At 45.7% G+C, this 20,150-nt stretch overlaps 1 protein-coding gene across 1 annotated transcript; it reads right to left on the reverse strand.

The window, feature by feature from the left end:
• Nucleotides 1–957: 957 nt before the first annotated feature.
• Nucleotides 958–19,577, reverse strand: AVIL (advillin). The gene is made up of 19 exons (XM_007950063.2): nt 19,512–19,577; nt 17,348–17,422; nt 16,402–16,598; nt 15,302–15,410; nt 15,104–15,214; nt 14,594–14,796; nt 14,030–14,108; nt 13,807–13,905; nt 12,896–13,049; nt 12,693–12,793; nt 12,074–12,211; nt 11,816–11,974; nt 10,674–10,853; nt 9,040–9,185; nt 8,756–8,900; nt 5,142–5,330; nt 4,420–4,488; nt 2,433–2,552; nt 958–1,071 (listed from the first exon to the last, which is right to left on the reverse strand). The coding sequence occupies exons 1-19, from the start codon at nt 19,575–19,577 to the stop codon at nt 958–960; spliced, it is 2,454 nt and encodes an 817-aa protein (XP_007948254.1).
• Between the last annotated feature and the right edge of the window lie 573 nt (nt 19,578–20,150).

A 20,150-nucleotide genomic window follows, 5' to 3' on the forward strand; every position in this document is an offset into this window, starting at 1 on the left:
TAGCTTACTCCTAGGCAGAACTATCCTGTTCTGTTTTCACTTTGTGCTATGCTTGGACTATCCTTCTGCCCTGGAACTTCCCCAGCTACACTGCCTCTGCCACATGGATTCCTTTGGAATTGTTGATGCAAAATTAAGAGTTGTCTGGAAAATATGGTCCATTTGTTGCTGTCTGAAGCAAGCTTTGAAGGGACTCTGCAGTTGTATACACATTGGTTCTGGCTTCATTACTGAAATGAACAGCCCTCTCTCTCTTTTGGATAATGGGGTGTGGGTGGGTGGCACTGTGGTTTCCTGGATAGCTGTAAGGCAGATTTTGACATTCTTGTGCCAGAAAAGGAAGTAGAGTAGCCCAGTGATCCAGAGAACTCACTCAACAGTGCCACTTCAGTTCCCCAGTACTGAAACATCTCTCCTAACACAGAATAATGATCAGAACAGGCAAACCCAAATACTTTTCAGAACTCCATTTGCTCATATACATCTTTATTTGAAAAGTTAAAATGTCCTGGTACATACAGATCTGGGCATTTGGATTTCACCTTTGGGGTATGTTTGTGAATAACTTCAATGACTTGTGGGTTAATTAGGTTTTAGAAATGCCTATCTTAAAATTAAAACAAGCTTAGATCCTGGTACCAGTATTACATGTTTTATGCTTAATTTTTTTGTTACCTTTGGATTTTTTTTCCAGATTCATGCAGTTTTAGTGCTTTCTCCTGAGGCTTTTAGCCAGAAGGTCACAAAAACCAAAAATTGGATGGTTAACATCTTAACTATAAAACAATTAAGGAATACAAGGATGAGAAAAAATGGAGAACATGCTGTGATTTGCAGACCCTACTGTATCTAAGTAGCTGAATGTTAGGCAAAAACTGGTAGATAACTTTTTTCCCCTAATATTGGCACTATCTGGTTACACCTGTGATCTTGGCAATAGGCATATTCTTTCATGCTTTAGAAAAGCCCTTTTTCTTTCTTCAGTTGGAGCTGTTTCCAGCCAGGTAGAGCAGTAAACTGCCCTCTTGTGATGCCAAACACAGAAACAAAGTCATGTTCAGAGAGGTAATTCTACGAGAGAAAATAAAGTTTCTGGTTAGAAGACAAGGCAACTATTAGTGCCAACAGAGGTAGGGAGGGTGAGGGGAAGAGGGAGTACTAGACTGATGCATGAAGTGGGGAGCAGAATGCATTTTTCAGAAACTACGAGATTTAAATTATTTGTTGGTGAAGTCGTCAGGTTGTGGAACCCCATTTTGGCCTGTGGAAGAAACTGACTGGATTCCGTGCTCTCATGGTCCCAGCTGGCATCAGTTTCTTGCCAGAGGGACAACAGATCAGTTATATATTGTGAGTGAATTATAGATGGTCAATTTTGATGGACTGCCTTTACGCCCTTAACTACCATTTTTCTCCAGAAATCTTCAAATGTAAGATCAGGTGGGTGTTGTTGGGAGAATAAAATTTTTCTAACATTTATTTGTTGACAGGAATATTTTGTATTTAAGTAAAGATTATTAAGATAGACCTCTGCTTTCAAGAAGGTTGCTGTCCAGATACCTTAAGAGTTGATAGATAAAACATTGTGTAAAAATCCAGAGGCCCTTCCCAGGTCAAGCCACTCAGTGGGAAAATCAGTACCATGAATATATTCATTCAATGAAAATGTAATACCTACTATCTGCCAGGCACTGTTTTAGGTGTCAAAAAGCTGAGGGTACAATGGTGAACAAGGCAGACAAGATCCTGCTCTTAAGCATTTTACTAGAGGGGAAGACAGATAATGAACCAGTACAAAGGGACTGGAGGGAGGCAGTGTTAGTCACGTGGTCAGGGGAGCCTGCTGACCTGGAAATATACCTAAATGAGAAGATGCTGGCTCTGTGATGACTAGGAAGAGGCACACATAAAGGCTCAGAAGCTGGGATGAGCATGTTGGAGGAATAGGAAAGCAACTACTGGCTGAAGGGTAGTAAATGAAGAAGGTAATGATATTTAAGATGGAAAATCAGAGAGGTGGGTAGAGGCCAGACTGTAGGGCCTTGGAGACCATGGAAAGGATTGTAGGCTTCATACTAAGTGGGAAGACATTAGAGATGTTTTAAGCTGGAGTGTCACCTATTTCAAAAGATCTTTTCATGGCTGTTATGTGGGCAATGGATTCTAGGGACAGAGGTAGAACCCAGTCAGGGACTATTGCAGTCATCCATGGTGGCTCAGACTAGGCTGGCAGTAGAGAAGTGGGGAGGAGTGGGCCAAGACTGATGGATTGCTGTGGGAGCTGAGAATCAAGAATGAGCCTTGGATTTTTGGCTCGAGCTATTGGGTAGCTGAAACGTTTATTGAGTATCTCCAATGTGCCTGAACTCTCCTAGGCCATTCACTCACAGAGAGGTCCACTTGCATCAGACACAGTTCTGACAGCTCCTCACCTCCTTTTTGGCAGGGTTCACATCCTCAGGCAGCTCTTGATTTTTCAATAGAACTTCTACAGGGTAATATTTTGGCTCACTGTCATCAGAATTCAGGGAGAGGGTCATGTTCTTCATGTCCTAGGTGAGATAAGAATGCAGACACAGGAAGAGACTGTAAACAGTCTTTGTGTATTTACAGTTCTCTGTGTATAATATTTAACATTTTGCTTTATACCTCTTTACCCTTTGTAATCATCTTTCAGATTATAGACTCCAAATGTGGTTGCATGTTGGAATCATCTGGGAATTTTAAAAATTCAGATTTTCTGGGGGTCCTTCCCAGGAATGCTGATTCCATAAGTCTAAGGTAGGTCCTGAGAATTTGTGTTTAAACAGCTCCCTGGGCAGTATAGATGTATAGCTAATCTGGCATAAATGTTATGCTTAAATCTCATTTAAATATTGGGATCACATACCTTTTCTTGGCACTTTTACTTAGGCTCTATCTTTCTCACCTTTAAACATGCTTGTCTTAAATCCATTTTAAAGATGCTAACCACCATTAGCTTTGGAATCTGACTGTAGAGCATAAAAGTTTGAACCCTGGTACCATGCACTCACCCTGATGTTAAAGAGCTATTGGTTTCCTGGTGGAGATTCTGTATCCCTTAGCTATTAAAATTGGGGTAGTTGACCAAGTTTCCATGCATTTCACTGTCAGACACTGATAAAAATGTCATTTGGGTTAGAAGCTTATTATTTCTGAAAAAATATTGCCAGTAAATATAATCTCTGCTGACTGGCAGAGACAGTTGAATAACAAAATTAGTTTTTTTTTTTTTTTTAATGGCAAGTCTATTCTAAATTCTGAAAGGTAGTAAAATATGGAACTTGGCTGTGAGACCTGTGTTTCTATTGATTAAAAAGAAATCTCTCTATATATATTTATGGAGCTCTGGTGGTACAGTGGTTAAGCATTGGGCTGGTAACCAAAAGGTCAGCAGTTCAAACACACCATGTTTCATGGGAGAAAGATGAGTCAATCTGCTTCTGTAAAGATTCACAGCCTTAGAAACTCTATGGGGGAAGTTCTACTCTGTCCTGTAGGGTTGCCATTAGTCAGAATCTACTCAATGGCAGTGAGTGGTTATATCAAAATAGATGACTAGAGTAATACTAAGAGGGACATGGCAGGGTTTTGCCCTTTGGCGTTTGTGGCATTGTTGTCTATCATTGGCTCTGGTGCCTATGTGACTTGCTTCTCTGAGAGCAAACACACTGTCTTAGTTCTCTAGTGTTGCTGTAACAGAAATACCATAACTGTATGGCTTCTGCCAACAGAAGTTTATTTTCTCACAGTTTAGGAGGCTATTGTTGCTGTTAGGTGTCATCAAGTCGGCTCCAACTCATAGCGACCCTATGTACAACGAAACAGTGCCCAGTCCTAAAGTTTTCCACTAATAGACAGTGTTTCACTGTTATTCATAAGGTTTTCACTGGCCAATTCTCTGAGAAGTGGATGGCTCCTTCCTTCTTTTGAGTGTATCTTAGTCTGGAAGCTCCATTGAAACCTATCCACCATGGGTGACCCCACTTGTATTTGAAATACCAATGGCATAGCCTCCAGCCTCACAGCAACACACAAGCCACCACAGTATGACAAACGGACAGATGAGTGGTGGAGGCTAGAAGTCTGAATTCAGGGTGCTGGCTCCAGGGGAAAGCTTTCTTTCTGTTGGCTCTGGAGGAAGGTCCTTGTCTCTTTGGGCTTCTGCTCCTGGGTGATCTGCACATGGCATAGCATCTCTCTTCCCCATCTTTCCTTGCTAACTTGCTCTTTGAATCTCTTTTGTATCTCAAGTTTGACCCAAGATACACCCTCCACTAATCCTGCCTCATAACATAACAAAGAGAACTTATTCCCAAATGGGATAATGACCACAGGCATAGAGATTAAAATTTACATCACGTATCTTTAGGGACACAATCTGTAACACCAACTCACAGCAGTGATTCTTATGATAGCTGCAGTGTCTCCCAGCTCTTGTTTTAACTGTTCATATGATTTTCCTGCCTGAGAAGAGATAGAAAATATAAGATAAGGTGCTGCTTATAGGAGAGGGACACCTCAGGTCTAATCTGTACCCTCAGGAGAAGCCAAACAAACAACAAACAAAAAACTAAAAAACCCACAGGGAATCAGAAGACAAGTCAGGGATAAGCAAAGATGAAAACTGCCCACTTCTGGGTCCATATAGGGTTGGAAGGTGCCAAAACATGATCTGAATTCTTTACTGGGCCCCTCGCTTCTCTGTGAAAGACTTGAGAAAGAGCAGTTTACTAAGAGTTAAAAATCCTGTGGCTGTGGGCTGTGACTTTAGATAACTTACCTGCTTAGCTTTCTTATTTATCTATAGAATAGGAACCAATACTTGCCCTGTCTGTCTCACAGGATGGTTATAAAGCTCAAAAGATTATGTGTTTATATGCACTTTATAAACTGTTACATACATATGCTGCTTATTCTTGAGACAAGCTATGAATCTGCTAACTGGACTTAATACTGTGATAGGTGGGAATGAGAAGTGAGATGGAGGAGTGGAGTGAGCATGGGGGAAATGAGGTCCTGGTTCTACTTGCCCTTGAATCAGGGCCCCGCCTTCCCACTGAGCTATTAGTTCCGAGGTACCCAGCAGTAAGAACATCTTCTCCATTCTCTGTTCTTACACTCCAAATGTGAGGGTCCCAGGCCAGGAACCAGCCTGTGAAGATGGGAGGCTCAAAGCCCTGCTTAATGAGCAGAATTGGTGTGTCGGCGTCTCTGCTGCTGGGGTGGGTGTGCAGGTACTCCTGGGCAGTAGCAAGGGCTCGCTCCTTCTCTGTGGCGTTCGCCTCAGCACCAATCCACAAGAACACCTGTTGTGGTAGAGATTTAGTATTCTGTAATTGCTTGTACCAAGGATTTAAGTACTAGATCATACACACCCTATCTTTCCCTTTCAGTAATTAACAGCCTTAGAAAACTTCCTTAGTCCAATTTGCTCATTAGAGAGAAAGATTTACCCAGAATCAGCTTGATATTTATGATTTTAATTGCCTTTCATGTTCCCAAAATCTATATCTCTAGTCCTGAATTTTCTTCGGAACTGCAGCTTCCTGAATCTAGGTGCAAAACATCTCCTCTTGGCTGTCTCCAAGCACCTCAAATATAACACCCCAAATATATACTTTTCCTTTCTAAACTTTTATCTGAGTCTCCTCTCTTGGTGAGTGGCATCCATCTAGTCAACTAAGGCAGAAATCTGGGGCCATCCTAGATGCACCCTCCCATCCTGATATCCAGATGCACCCTTCCTACTCACCCCAATATCCAGTCAGTCACTAAGGCCGGCCAATTTTTCCTCCTTTGTGTTTGTCAACTTGGTCACCACTTCTCTGTCCTGACTCATCACTGCCCTATTGCAGGCCCACAGCAGCTCTTCTTGGACTGTTTTAACAGTCTGCTGTGGCCTCTTGGTGTACAGTCTTCATTTTATCTCCCCTCCACCCCTCCTCCTACAGCTACTTGAGTGATCTACCTAAATCACACTATGACTCTGTTGCTCCCCTGCTCTCACTGTAGTGAATTTCTAGCATAAATTTAAAACTTCCTGACATGGTTAGCAAGGCTCACATCTACTTCCTCAGCTTCATCTCTGCAGCAGATTTGCCCAAAACAATGCATCATTTTATTTCTTGACTACTGTTTTTATGAGTGTTGATTGCGCATCCAAGTAAAATGAAATCCTTGACAACTTTAACATTTTCTTCATTTATCATGATGTTGACCATTGGTCCAGTTGTGAACAATTTTGTTTTCTTTATGTGGAGGTGTGATCTGTACTGAAGGCTGTAGTCTTTGATCTTCATCAATTAAGCACTTTAAGGCTTCACTTTCAGCAAGGAAGGTTGTGTCATCTTCATATCCTAGGTCGTTAATGAGTCTTCCTCCAATCCTGATGCTGTATTCTTCTTCATAAAGTCCAGGTTCTTGGATTATTTGGTCAGCATACAGATTGAGTAAGTATGGTAAAATGACACAACCCTGACACATACCTTTCTGGATTTTAAACCATGCAGTATCCCCTCCCTTGTTCCGTTTGAATGACTGCCTCCTGGTCTAAGTATAGTTTCCTCAACTAAGTGTTCTGGAATTCTCATTCTTCAAAATATTATCCATAATTTGTTATGATCCACACAGTCAAATGCCTTGGTATAGTCAATGAAACACAGGTAAACGTCTTTCTAGTGTTCCCTGCTTTCAGCCAAGATTCATCTGACATCAGCAATGATATTCCTCAACCCACATCCTCTCCTGAATCCAGCCTGAATTTCTGGCAGTTCCCTGTTAATGTACTGCTGCAGCCATTTAAAAATTATTTTCAAGAAAATTTTACTTGCATATGATGTTAATAATATTGTTCAATAATTTCTGCATTCTGTTGGATCACTTTTCTATGGGATGGGCACAAATATGAATCTCTTCCAGTTGGTTGGCCAGGTAGCTCCCCCTATATTTCTTGGCGTAAATGAGTGAGCACTTCCTGCATTGCATCCATTTGTTGAAACACCTGTTTGGGTATTCTGTCTCCAAATGAGAAGAAACAGCTGCAAGCATCCATTAATAATTGGAACATGGAATGTACAAAGCATGAATCTAAAAAAACTGGAAGTTGTAAAAAATGAAATGGAATGCATAAAGATTGATGTCCTAGGCATTAATGAGCTGAAATGGACTGGTATTGGCTATTTTGAATCAGACAATCACATGTCTACTATGGCAGGAATGACAAATCGAAGAGGAATGGTGTCACATTCCTCACCAAAAAGAACATTTCAAGATCTATCCTGCAGTACAATGCTGTCAGTGATAGGATAATATCCATACAACTACAAGGAAGACTGGGAGCTCTGGTAGCATAGTGCCTAAGGCACTTGACTGCTAACCAGAAGGCTGGTGGTTCAAACCCACCAGCCACTCCTTGGAAGGAAGATGAAGCAATCTACTTCTGTAGTGATACTGCCTCGGAAACCCAAGGAGGGGTCTCTATGAGTTGGGTCCGACTCAATGGCACATAACAACAACAGCAAGAAGGAAGACCAGTTAATGTAACTATTATTCAAATTTGCATACCAACCGCTAAAGCCAAAGGTGAAGAGGTTGAAGATTTTTTTTTTTTTACCAAATTCTGCAGTCTGAGACTGACTGAAGCTATGTTAAATGCCTGCAATTGTGCTCTGAAGGCACCTCGTGCTTACCTCCATCATAGTAAAATGATGTTTCTATGTCTGGCACCCCCCATTAGCCTGTTAACCCTAAGGGCAAGGGCCCTCCACCTTGGTGACTTGACACCTAGCACACTGCCTAGCACAGAGAATGTGTAGAGTTTGCTGGGCCAAACTGAAGAAAATGGGGGTGTGGAGAAGAGGTTGCTTTGAAAATATTCCTCTCACACCCTGCTGCTCCATCAAAGTCTCTGGACTTGGAATTTGCTGCTCTTCATTCTAAGAGAACAAAGTACATGATGATAGGATTGCCTGCTTTTCCCAAAGCAAGGTCAGAGTTTTAAACAACATTCTGTTCTCTCCAACCCTGGAAAAATGCAGGATGTTCTTTTGGTCACCACTGGCAAATGTGTGACTATGAATGGTCCAGTGCTACCCCGCTGTTTATTCTGGGGTAGTGTGTTGGTTATGTTTTTGTGTCAACTTGGCTGGGCCTGGTTGAGTGGCTGGGCAGACAGTGGTAGTTAATCCCTGTGAGGAGACTGGCAATCAGCTCCATGGTGGGATCTACCACAAGCAGCTGAGTCACTGCCTTTGGGATGTGGTCTACTTCCTGTATATAAGGAGAAGCCTTGGGAATGGTCTCTAGCTTATGGCATGCTTGGACCCTGCATGTAGCTGTGTCATTGTTCAGTAGCCTGCCGTGCTCTGCCGACCTTGGGACTTAAATTAATGGCCTGCCATGTAGTCTGGTAACATCGGGACTGTGCCATTTTACTTGTCAACCTTGGGTTTTTCAGCCTCAGCAGCCAGCAGCTGTCGGAGTGAAGAAATGCCTCTAGCTTCAATAGGCCGGGAGCTGGAAGCAGAGCTGAAGCCCAAGGCTGAGGGGCTTTCACCCAGCCCCTAGAGCTTGGCATTTTGAACTTGGACTTAAAGCCTCCAGATTGTAAGAATAAACTCGTTTGTTAAGGCCATCCCATTTGTGGCATTTCTGGTTATCTGAGTGGCACTAGGTAACCAGAACAGATAGGGATAGCATAAAAAAATAATCTGAGTCTCTGGCTATATCTTACCTGGTCCCATGTGTCCAGCAGCATCACATCACCAGGATTCAGGTCATCCTGGTTGAAGTCTGTGATCTCAGTGACAATGAACCGGCCAGTCTTATTGGAACATTCGAAGAGACGGGGCTGGACATCCAGGATTTCCTGCTGTAGTCTGTAAAACAGCCCATTTATGGGAACTGAGCTTCTTAGAAACCATATTTTTTAAATGGAAAGGGGTCTTAGAGTTCACGTAGTTCATGAGCCTGGGAGGCAGGGGGAGCCAAGAAGAGGAGGATGTTGTGTTTCCATACCTTTTGTCATTGGCATAGGGAGCTTTCCCTCCCAGTAGGTCCCAGAATTCAGCTGGCTCCTGGCCCTCGGCCACAGTGTTCTCGGTGCCATCACAGAGAAGCCCAGCCAACTCCTTAGCCATTGCCCGCTCATCCCCACTAGACCCCTGAGAGTGGGGTATGGAGAGCACAGAGGGTTAGTTTCACATGGGCACATTGATGTGGTATAAGAAGCTTCTAAGACCAATAACTCTATGGGGCTGGGAACCAGCTACCAAACCACAGTACCTCATACAGGGAGATAGGTTTGTTCTTCAAGAACTGGGAAGAGGGGAAGAAAAATAGTATGGTGGCAAGGGACAGGATTAGACCTAAAACTCACAGTGGATGTTGACAAGTCACCTTTGTTTCAGCTTCAATTGGAATTCTAGTGCCTACTTTTTGATTCTCTTTCTTTTTAGAGAAAAAAAATAATTTACTTTTTACAATTGCATATAATAAAATTCACTTGTTTTGTTGTACAGTTTTAATGAGTTTAGAAAAATGTATAGAAACACGTTACCATCACAATAATCAAGATATAGAATAGTTTCCTCACTACCCACCCCAAATTCCCTTGGGCTACCCCCTTTGAAGTCAAACTCTCTTCTCTCCCCTTAACTCTGGCAGCCGCTGATCTGTTCTCTATCACTACAGTTTTGTCTTTTCCAGAATATCACATACATGGAATTATGCCATATGTAGCCTTTGGGGCTGGCTTCACTTAGCCATGCATTAGAGACCCCTCATGTTGTGGTTCTTCCTTCTTATTGCTGAGCAGTATTCCAGTGTATGGAGGGACCTATTTATCCATTCTCCAATTGGGTTGGTTCCAATCTTTGGCAATTATGAATAAAGCTGCTATAAACATTTGTATACAGGTTTTTGTGCAAAAACAAGTTTCTATTTCATTTGCGTAAATACCCAGGACTGGCATTGCTGGATCATATGGTAAGTTTATATTTAACTTTTTAAGAAACTGTCAAACTGTTTTCCAAAGGCTGTGTATCACATGTGAATTATAGCTGAATAAAGCTGTTATTAAAAAAAAAAAAAAAACAGAACAAAACAAAGGCTGTGTATCATTTTCATTCCCATCAGCAAGGTATGAGAGGTTCTGTCTGCATCCTCACTAGCATGGGATATTAATTTTTTTTCAGCCATTCTAGTAGGTGTGCAGTTGTATCTCATTGTGGTTTAATTTGAATTTCCCTAATGACTAATGCCATTGAGCATCTTTTTATGTTCAGTTCTCTGATATAAAACAATTTTAGTGTGGTTTTTTAATGCATATGCAGATACAAATCTGAATCAACACAAGCACATTTTTAGTGTTTTTGTTTTGTTTTAGTGTCCAGCTACAATCCACCCACTGGTGTGGATTGACTTATCCAGCCTCAATCTCCTCAGGACTTTGTGGGGGTGTCTCTTGGTATTAATGAGTTTCTCATTGGAGGCTTAATTGGCAATCCCTTTGACAACCATGTAGGGGAAAGCCTCCTTCTGTGAGGACTGCTTCAGCCTACTCTTCAGTCCCTTTGACCTTGCTGACATGAGGGTATGTGCAGGCCTGGACTTCCAGGGGCCAGGCTGACCACTGGGCCCAGCCTTCCTACCTTGCCATACCACAGGTAGTGCTCTGCCTGGGCACGCAGAAAAAAGACATCATTGGAGTTTAAGGAAGAGGCGAAGGCTGGAACCTCCACTGCTTTGGTGTTGGTTTTGTCATTTCCTTGAATCTGGAAGAGTCTTACCGGAGGGTCAGGCTCGGCATTTCCCTTCCTGGAAGTTCCACCCTAGAGAGAAGAAAAGCAGTGTCTGGATCTAAGGAGCATCATGAAAGCAGATCCTTTTGTGGAGAACGTGATGTTATTTGACACCGTCTTTGCCCTTGAGGAGCTTCTAGGCTAATGGATGAGGCCAGGATGAGCTGGAGTTATGGTACCAATAATATTAGTTTTCATAATGAGAACTTTATTATTAGCTAGGCTCCGTGATTGGTGACTTACCAACATCAATTCATTGCTCCTCATAATAACCCTATTAAGTGTTGTTGTTGTTATTTGCCGTTGAGTCGGCCCCGACTCATAGCGACCCCTCCTTGGGTTTCCGAGGCAGTATCACTGTGGAAGTAGGATTGTCCAACCTTCCTTCCGAGGAGTGGCTGGTAGGTTTGAACCGCCAGCCTTCTGGTTAACAGTCAAGTGCCTTAGGCACTATGCTACCAGAGCTCCTAACCCTATTAAGTAGGTATTGTTATCCCATTAGTACAGATAAGGAAACCAAGGCTCAAAACTCATGTATAAATGAGGCTAGGATTTGACCTCAGGGTTGTGTGATGTCAAACATGTGACTATCAGTTGCTTTGTAGTGCTTCAGCCAGGAGATTATGGAAGAAGTGGGACTTGAGTTGGGTAGAACTGGGGAGCAGAAGGCACATACTGGTGGGGAGGAATGGAGGTAGGTCTGGCACTGTAGGTATGTTTGAGACCCACCTGAATGGAGTGTTAAGGACTTGAGAGAAATGCCCTGCACAGGCAATATGGTCAGATTACGACAGACCTTGAACATTAGGCAGCACCTTGAAGTTGAAGCCCTAGTCGATCAGGATTCACTTAAGCACGTCAGATTAATCTTCTGTCTGTCTGTCTACCCAACACCTGCTTTCCACTGCCCCTCAACTCTACTGTAGCTCCCTGCTGGCCCATTATTTTTAAGCATTCCTGCTCATGGTGTAATTTTATCTGGAGGTCCTCACCTCAAAGATAACCAGCTTCCCTTTAAAGATGGCCATGAAGTGCCGTGGCTCCTTTCCCATGGTGACCCGAACCTGCACAGGGGCCCCATCAAACTGCTGATCCACCTGCACTGCCTGGTATGCCGAGGCTGCCAGCTCATCCTGAGAGGCGTGGCGGCCCTGCAGAGTGAGAGGGAGTGAGGGGCCCCTCTACCTCCACCCCAGTCCAGTGGCTGGGGGAGCATCAGGATCCAAAATCGAGAGCCTGCCCCAGCCTACCTGCCAGATGTACAAGATGTACTGTGGCTTCCCATTCACCTTGTATGTGTAGAGAATCAGATAGCAGTCTCCCCCATAAAAGAAGCCATACCACTGATGCTCCACAGGGACTAGCTCCAGGTTTTCAATTCTCCAGACCTGGGTATAAAAAGATACAATTCCCCAGAAGTGAGTGTCCTGTTAGAAGAGACAGCCAGCTACCTGAAGGGACCTGCCATGCTTAACAAAGTCCAGGTGGTGAGGCACTAACAACCACCTAAAGAATTTCTTCCCCTCTGATTCTTCTTTCCCAGTGGTGAGGGCTCAATATATTTGCATGGTTTGAATCCTGAGAAGAACTGGGGAGCCTCCCCATCATGGACGGCTTGGTCTCTGCTGGCTGAGGTGATTTGAATGTATCTGCCAAAGTCACTGATAGCACATTTGGCTATCTGCCTTTCACCTTCCTGAAGAATTCTGGGAGAAATGCAGATTTGTAAGCCTCTCGGAGAATATGACCAGTTGCCAGAGGTGAAAAGGAAAGCAAAGCAGACAGAGAGACACCTGCCTCCTCCTCTAGAGCAAGAACTGCCGAGTGTGCGGGGGCTGCCTGCCCTGAGATTTGAATCATTGAGCTTACCTCAACTTTCCCATTGCCATCATCAACCATTCTCTCCTGGGCAGCCACCTCTGGCTTGTTGTGCAGTACAGCTACATCAAACTTATCTTGGACAACTTTAGCTGCAGGGAGGGGGTTGGGAAAAGCCAAGTGAGTGGAAGCATCAATGCCTGCGTTCCTAGTGATTCTTGGCAGTGGAAGGATGATCTAGAAGGCAATCTCACCGATTTTCCCAACGCTGAATGTTTTCCCTAGGCCTGCGGTCTGGTCTTTCACCGACCACTTCTGGAACAGTTGCTTGAACATGGCCGACTCGGCACCATCGTTTATGGTCTCTATGTTGGTGCTGCTGGGGTAGCCCTTCATCTTGATGAAGCTCTGCAGACCCCCACCCCAGAGAGGTGGATCAGTGGGGGAATGGACAGGGGTCTTTGCTTGTTTGGGGATTCTCCCATTTGAAGCCAGTTGACAGGTTCATTCCCCTCTAGGACTGAGTCAAATTCTGAATCACTGCTGCCTAGGGACCAAGTTATCTGCCTCAAGGAAAGGACTGAGTGGAGTGTTTTGGCATCTCTTCAATAGTGTGTCATCATTATGGTTTATTAATTTTTTGCAAGATCCTCTACACTGTGTTCTGTCAGCACTTCCCTACTACACTGACTTTGCATCACATTATATGCTCTTTACTTTGTAAGTGCATCTTGTTTGGTTTGCCAGCATGGGTCTGCACTATATCATAAACTCCTTGAGGACAGGGCTATTAACCTTGATATGTGATGTCCCCTTTAAAAATACCCACTACCTCTTTTTCAGCAAGTCCTGTGCACTAGGTACTGCTCTCAGTACTTTTCAAATGTTATTTAATCTCACAACAATGTCAGGAGATGGATATTATTATCTCCATGTTAGAGGTGAGGAAATGGAGACTCAGGTGTTAAGTAGTATTCCTGAGATCACTCATCTGAAAAAAGGAAAATCCAGATTTGCATCTCAGTTCATCTATCTGAGTTTGAAGTCCACGTGTGTACATGTAGTTACAATGCTATATGTCCAAGCACCTATGGCTCTCTGAACACATATGAAGTGTGACCGACGGAAGTATTTGAACAATATTGCACACATCTGTAGTTCCTACCAAGGCTTTAGACATGGCCATCTGTTTCTCAACTTTTGTGGCTCCTTTTCCTTTCCACACATAGATCTTGGTCCCACTTTGGTCCAGGATGTAGCAGTCCTGAAGCAGTCAGGGATCAATGTGGTTACTGCAGCTCAAGACTCTAAAAACGGCCTTTCCCCAGGGTCTGCCTCTGAAGCCCAGCCTGGTGACCCCAAGCTCAGCCCACCCAAGCTCTACTTACATCATGGTTCAGTAACTCTTGGACCAGAGGCCTTGTGGCGACCTCTGTGACTGCCAGCTGCCCAGCTGAGTCTGAGACACTAGAGAAGGGAAGAGGTTAGCCTGTGCTGCAAAGCATCTTGTAACCAATTTGATTTTTTTTTTTTTTTTTTTAATATTTTCTGCCTAGTCTCAGTGTGGAGTTTCTGGGTAGAGTTTGAGTTTTTACAACAGGAATGACTTGAATTGCAGATGGGACTGTGATGGACTCTACTTTCTGGAGGAGACATTTGTGCATCTCTCTCCCACAAACAGTATCCTTTCCATATCCCTGGGTGTGTGCAGACCAGAGTAAAGGAAGGATTTCCCCAAGAGGTCAGGAAGGGTTGCTAACAAGAACAGAAGGTAGCTGCCTCCTTGAGTGGATGAACACCAAGGTCCTTTTAAGAGCTGCATTTGAAAAGGACTAAGAAGAAAGCCAGATGGCTGCGTGCAAAAAGAGGAGCCAAGGAGAGGTGCCTGGCTTTCTAAGGGACACCTTCTTCCCACTCCAACTTTCAACAAGCACCCAGGTTTATCTACTCACTGGTACAACATGATGTTTGTTTTCTGATGCTGATCTATGATCTCATCGGGGATGGCAGGCTTGATAATAGAGCGTCGGCCAAGGGTGTCCTGAAGGACCTTCAGCAGCTCTGGGCTGTCCGCTTCCTTGTCTCCTTCAATCACTCCTATTTCAGCCCGGCCTCCTCGCTCCCTGTCCCGAATATCCTTTGCCAGGAGCATAGCCTGCCAAAGAGCCCAAAGCAGCACTCAGCTCATCTGGGCCCCCTTTTTGTCTGTTGGCTTCAGAAGGAGCAGCCTGGACCCCAGGCACAGGAGGTATTCTGATGCTGAGAGCCCAGGGCTTGTGAGTCACAGGCTCAGTGACTTGCCCGATCTTCAAGACAGGCTCTACTCCAAGACAGCATCCAGCATAACTCTTAGGGAACAGCCAGCATAGAAGGAGGAAGGAAAAGGCAGCTGAGAGAGTGCAAATCCCATGACCAGGCCTGAGGGAGGGGAGAGAGAGAGCTAAAACTAGAAATAACCATACCTTCAGACGCTCCCCACTGTTGCTCTCAGGGCCATTCCATTGGATGATGGCCTTCCCAAGGTCCACCAAGAATACATCACCTCTGTTGAAACTGTCCCAACTCATTTCCACCTGCAAACGAGAGCTAGGCATTGTTCAGGAGGAATTCTTGGGTGCCAAGTGGGAAGGTGTTGGGTCAGCTCTGTGGCCAGGACTTACCTCAGTGGCCCTGATGTTTCTTTTCCCCTTCACGTGTAGCAGCCGCTTCACGTCATAGGTGTTGGTCTCCACGTGCTTCATCCCGGTGGCCACACCTCCCTTCTTGTAGCTGAGGGAACATCCATTCAGTTATTTATTGACCATCTGCTGTGTGCTAGGTACTGGGGAAACAGTACACACCGAGGCTCAATCACACAGATGCAGCCTCTGCCCATGTGGGAAGTGGGCAATAAATAAGCGAGTTGGTAACTGACTTTTTGATAGGGTATTCAGGGAAGTCTCTGAAGAAGTGACATTTGAGCTGAACATTGTGCATGAAGTATTCTACTATCCAGTCTCCCAGTGATGGCTCTATGTTGCCTGTAGCTTCCTGACACCACTAATGATCCTGCTATGAACATTCTGGTTCATGTCCCCTTATTGACCTGGGTGAGCTTTTCTTTGAGCTACGTACCCAGAGATGGGATTCACCCAAGTGGCACCAGACTGCTCTCCAGGATGCCGTGCCAGCCCACACTCCCACCAGCAGGGCACGAGGACTCCTGTTTCCTTACAGCCTCGCCAACACTTGGCACCTCCCAGCTCTCTAATTTGTGCTACTCTGATAGAGGGTCAGCGTAAAGAGGAAGATTCTCAACGAGATGGAGTGACACAGTGGCTGCAGTGATGGGCTCAAGCACAGCAAGGACTGTGAGGCTGGCGCAGGTCTGGGCAGGGTTTTGCTCTGTTCTACATGGGGTCGCTATGAGTCGGAACCAACTCTACAGCACCTAACAACCACAAATAGGTGGAAGCGATAGCTTTGTTTTGATTTGCATTTCTCCCATTACTTTCTTTATATGCTTATTGGCCCTTTGGATTTCCTCTTCTGTAAACTGTTATTTATGGCTTTGCTCTGGTAGCATAGTGCCTAAAGCACCTGACTGCTAACCAGAAGGCTGTCAGTTCAAACCTACCAGCCACTCTTCGGAAGGAAGATTGGGCAATCTATTTCGTTAGTGATACTGCCTCGGCAACCCAAGGAGGGGTCGCTATGAGTCGGATCCGACTCGACAGCAGTGAGTTTTTTTTTTTTTGGTTTTCTATGCATAACCACTTACATGATGCCCTGCTTGAAGTAGCCGTGGAAGGTGTCAGACTCATGATACTGGACCTCTCGGTGCTGCACAGGGCTGCCTCCCAGGTAGTCATCCAGCTGGGTGGTGTAGATGGCTGCACAGCTCTGCTCGTCCTGAGAGGAGTCCTTCCCAATCCAGTAGTGGATGTTCTGGGAGAGGAGACTTCCCACTCTCCGGGTCTGGGATATAGCCAAAGAGATGAGGTGAGGAGGTGGCTTGCCTCCTCTTAGCTGCTGGTGAGGCAAGATGGCAGCATATATACTGTGCCTTGTGTCCTGCTTTGGGCAGGCTCAGGACCTCTCTCCCTCTCTGCAGCTGCCCTGGCCCCTGTACAGACCTGCTATGTGGCTCAAGCTCTGGCAGCCCAAATTCCTCCCCACATTTGGGGACAGTGGACAGCTTGTCATTCCCAAAATAAATGGGGACCAGCAGGGATCTTGTCTGTGTTGGATGGCAAGGCTCTCTGCCCCTTTGCTCCCCTGAGCTACAGGCCCTTCACTTCCTCAGCTGGCATGTGCTGATCTGTATACCTGGGTGGCTCTGGCAGGGCCACCCGGGGGGGGGTTGTTTCCTCAACTAGAAAGGAGCACTTGGGCGCCAGAGGCGGGCCTTGCATTGCTCTGGTCTTCCTCTGCTCCTCTTTAGTCCAGTGCCTGGTCCACAGGGCGGTGGAGTGCTGCTACTCATGGGCTGCTTGCTGAGGTTCAGGCTGAGGACTCGTGCCCATGTCCACTGAGGCAGAATTAAAAACCCTGGCCTAAGGATGGGCTTTGATAGCCAAACTGGAGGCCCACTCTGCACAACACTGAGGAAGAACTGGACGGACATCAGGGACCCAGTTACTTTCTCTCACCAGCATACATCTCCCTGGAGCCCAAGGACTGGTGTCAGGGGTGAAGCTGGCAGGGATGTGGGAGATGGTACTCACTGAGAGGACGACGTAGCAGTCACCCTCATAGAAGTTGCCATGGGCACTCAGGGGCACCAGCGCCAGCTCCATTTTCTGAAAGGACAAGGGGTGTGCATTGGCTGTACACACAGTCACACACACATAAGCCTCCTCTCCTCTCCCATTGTTCTGGCGCAAGCCACGCGGAGAGCTTGATGAATAGCCCCTACTGGCTTCACAGGGTATGGAGGTCTGTTAGAGGGCTCATGTGGCCACTCCTCTGGCTTCTGCTGAGCTCCGCTTGCATCACCCCTGGTCTGCCTTGGAGTGCCCGTCCTGGCTTGCCCTCAACTTATCCTCCTCTCGCTTGGTCTCATCTTGCTCTATTGTGGGCAGCCTTGCAAGCCATGTCTAGTCCTTTGGAGGGAAAAGAGTTGGATATAAACTGTGGTGGTTATGTTTGTGTGTCAGCTTGGCTGGGCAGCTGAATATAGTTATTCCCCATGATAAGGCTGACAATCAACTCAATGGTGGGATCTACCACAAGCAGCTGAGTAACTGCTTTGGGTATGTGGTCTGCTTCCAGTATATAAGCAGCAGCTTTGGGAATTGGCTATAACCTATGGCACGCTTAGATCCTGCATGTAGCTGTGTCATTGTTCAGCAGCCTGCCATGCTCTGCTGACCTTGGAACTTCCAATGGACTTGAATTAATGACCTGCCATGTGATTTGGTAACACTGGGAATGTGCCATTTTATTTGTCGATCTTGGGCTTGTTAACCTCAGCAGCCAGCAGCTGTCTGAGTGAAGAGTTGCCTCTAGCTTCAGTGGGCTGGGAGCAAGAGGCAGAACTGAAGGCCAAGGTCAAGGGGCTTTTACAAAGCCCCTAGAGCCTGGCACTTTGAACTCAGACTTAAAGCCTCCAAACTGTGAGAGAATAAACTCCTATTTGTTAAAGCCATCCCACCTGTGGTATATTCTTGCCAGAGCGGCACTAGGGAACCAGAACAGAACTATCAAGTAAAAGCCCTGACTCTAAGCAGCTGCTGCCGTGCCTCCAGCACTGTTCCCCAGCTCTGCCCACTGGCCACCACTGTGGCCAGGACATGAAAGATTCTGTGAGGCTATGGGAGGTGAGTGCCACTGCGCGCCGGGCTCCATGTCGAGCATCCCATATTTGAAGTCAGGTGGATTGAAAGGGGCCCTGCCCTGATCTGTCACCTGTATGGACAGCTTGCCTGGGGAGGGTCACTCAGGTGGCCTCAGGTTTAGATTTCTATCACCATTTCCAAGTGAGGAAACCTGCAGCCATTCTAGTGTGTGTTATGTACAAAATGTGCATATTGAATGAAAAAAAAAAAAAATGAGTAGCATACTACATTTGTGTAACTGTTGCAGTACCTGTTAGTTTTTTTTTATAAACTGAGAGCCTTAGAGAACAGAGGTGACCTGGGACTCTACAACCTCTGAATGTCTGTCTAGGAAGCTTTGACTGTCCTAACTGAAGACAGTGAAGCAAGGGGTCACCTCTGGGTTTCACAAAACAGCAAATGATTGGGCTCTGAGCATCCCCCACCCCCACCCCAATCTGGCAGGTGGAGCTGCCCTAGTCAGGGTGGTCCCCAACCACAGATTGCTGGAGCTCAGAGTCACCCAGAGGGGCACAAGGCCCAGATGGGAGAAGGGATGAGCAGTGTCCCATCTAACCAGTTCCTCCTCCCCCGACACACTTTCCAGTGTGCACAAGGAAGACATGTTCATTTCCCGGACCAAAGCAGCTGGGAGCCTGCTGAGTGCACCCCACCCATCTCTCCAGGGCATTTGTTGGAAGTGCAGACTCACTGAACAGATGGCTGGAGAAAAGGCTAGCTTATTTTTGCTTAGAGCATGGCTCTGCCGGGCTAGGAGCATTTCTTCCAGCTGCACCCACATGCTTCTAACACCCAAACCCATTGCCATTGAGTCAGTTCTGATTCATGGTGACCCTATAGGACAGAGTAGAACTGCCCCATAGGGTTTCCAACGCTGTAAATCTTTATGGAAGCAGACGGTGTCATCTTTTTCCTGTGGAACAGCTGGTGGGTTGGAACCACTGAACTTTTGGTTAGCAGCCCAATGCTTTAACCACTGCATCTGGAGCCCTGGCTGCTAGACTGTGCCCCAAACAGAGTGGTGAAAAGTCTTGCCGCCCTCCCAGCTCACCTCTATTCTCCAGGTGATGATCCCAGGGTCATTGCCCACAGCCCTGAAGGCACTGCTCAGAGACATGGTGCTCCTCTTCCCAGGACTGAAACATCACAGAGCAGAGGGGAGATGATGCCTCTCACCGCCTGCATTGTCCAGTTCTCTCCTAAGTCACTCACTTCCCAGTCTCTCACTAGTGACTTCACCATGTCCTTGTGCAGCCATACCATCTCACAAATGAGGGGGTAAATGACTGTCCAAGTTCACTTTTGAGTCTGGTGGGCGCTGGGATCCTCCCCAGTAGTTCTGCTTCCCACCTGCCACTTCCCTCATTAAGAGCTCTGGTAATAGCTGCAATTATTTACATAGTAGTGGTAAGTATGTGACGCCCCCCACCTTGCTATACTTTCCCTTCATTACCTCATTTAATTCTTTTAAGGTGTGACTATTTTCTTCATGAAACATTGTAGCAAAGTTCAGAGAGGTTATACTTGCCCTAGGTCACACACTAGAATGAAATTCAAGTCTGACTCTGAAAATTGTGCTTGTAGCCACTTCAGTATACTGCAATCTTTCCTACATTTTTCTAACTTGAGTGGTGCATGGGGAGAAAAGCTGAAAAGCTTATGTGGGGATGGGGGGTGGGGTAGAAACAAA

The sequence above is a fragment of the Orycteropus afer genome, unplaced genomic scaffold (genome assembly GCF_000298275.1).
Source record: "Orycteropus afer afer isolate SDZICR_OR568_19922 unplaced genomic scaffold, OryAfe1.0 scaffold00261, whole genome shotgun sequence".
Lineage (NCBI taxonomy): Eukaryota > Metazoa > Chordata > Mammalia > Tubulidentata > Orycteropodidae > Orycteropus > Orycteropus afer.

What these genes read in the sequence shown, in the direction of transcription:
- AVIL (XM_007950063.2), bottom strand. Translation starts at nt 19,577, where the DNA reads ATGTCTCTGAGCAGTGCCTTCAGGGCTGTGGGCAATGACCCTGGGATC. An exon ending in TACTTCAAGCAGGGCATCAT is followed by an intron (nt 15,411 to 16,401) that starts GTAAGTGGTTAT and finishes ATGTTCCCTCAG; the next exon opens with CTACAAGAAGGGAGGTGTGG. An exon ending in CTATCATAAGAATCACTGCT is followed by an intron (nt 2,553 to 4,419) that starts GTGAGTTGGTGT and finishes TATCTCACCTAG; the next exon opens with GACATGAAGAACATGACCCT.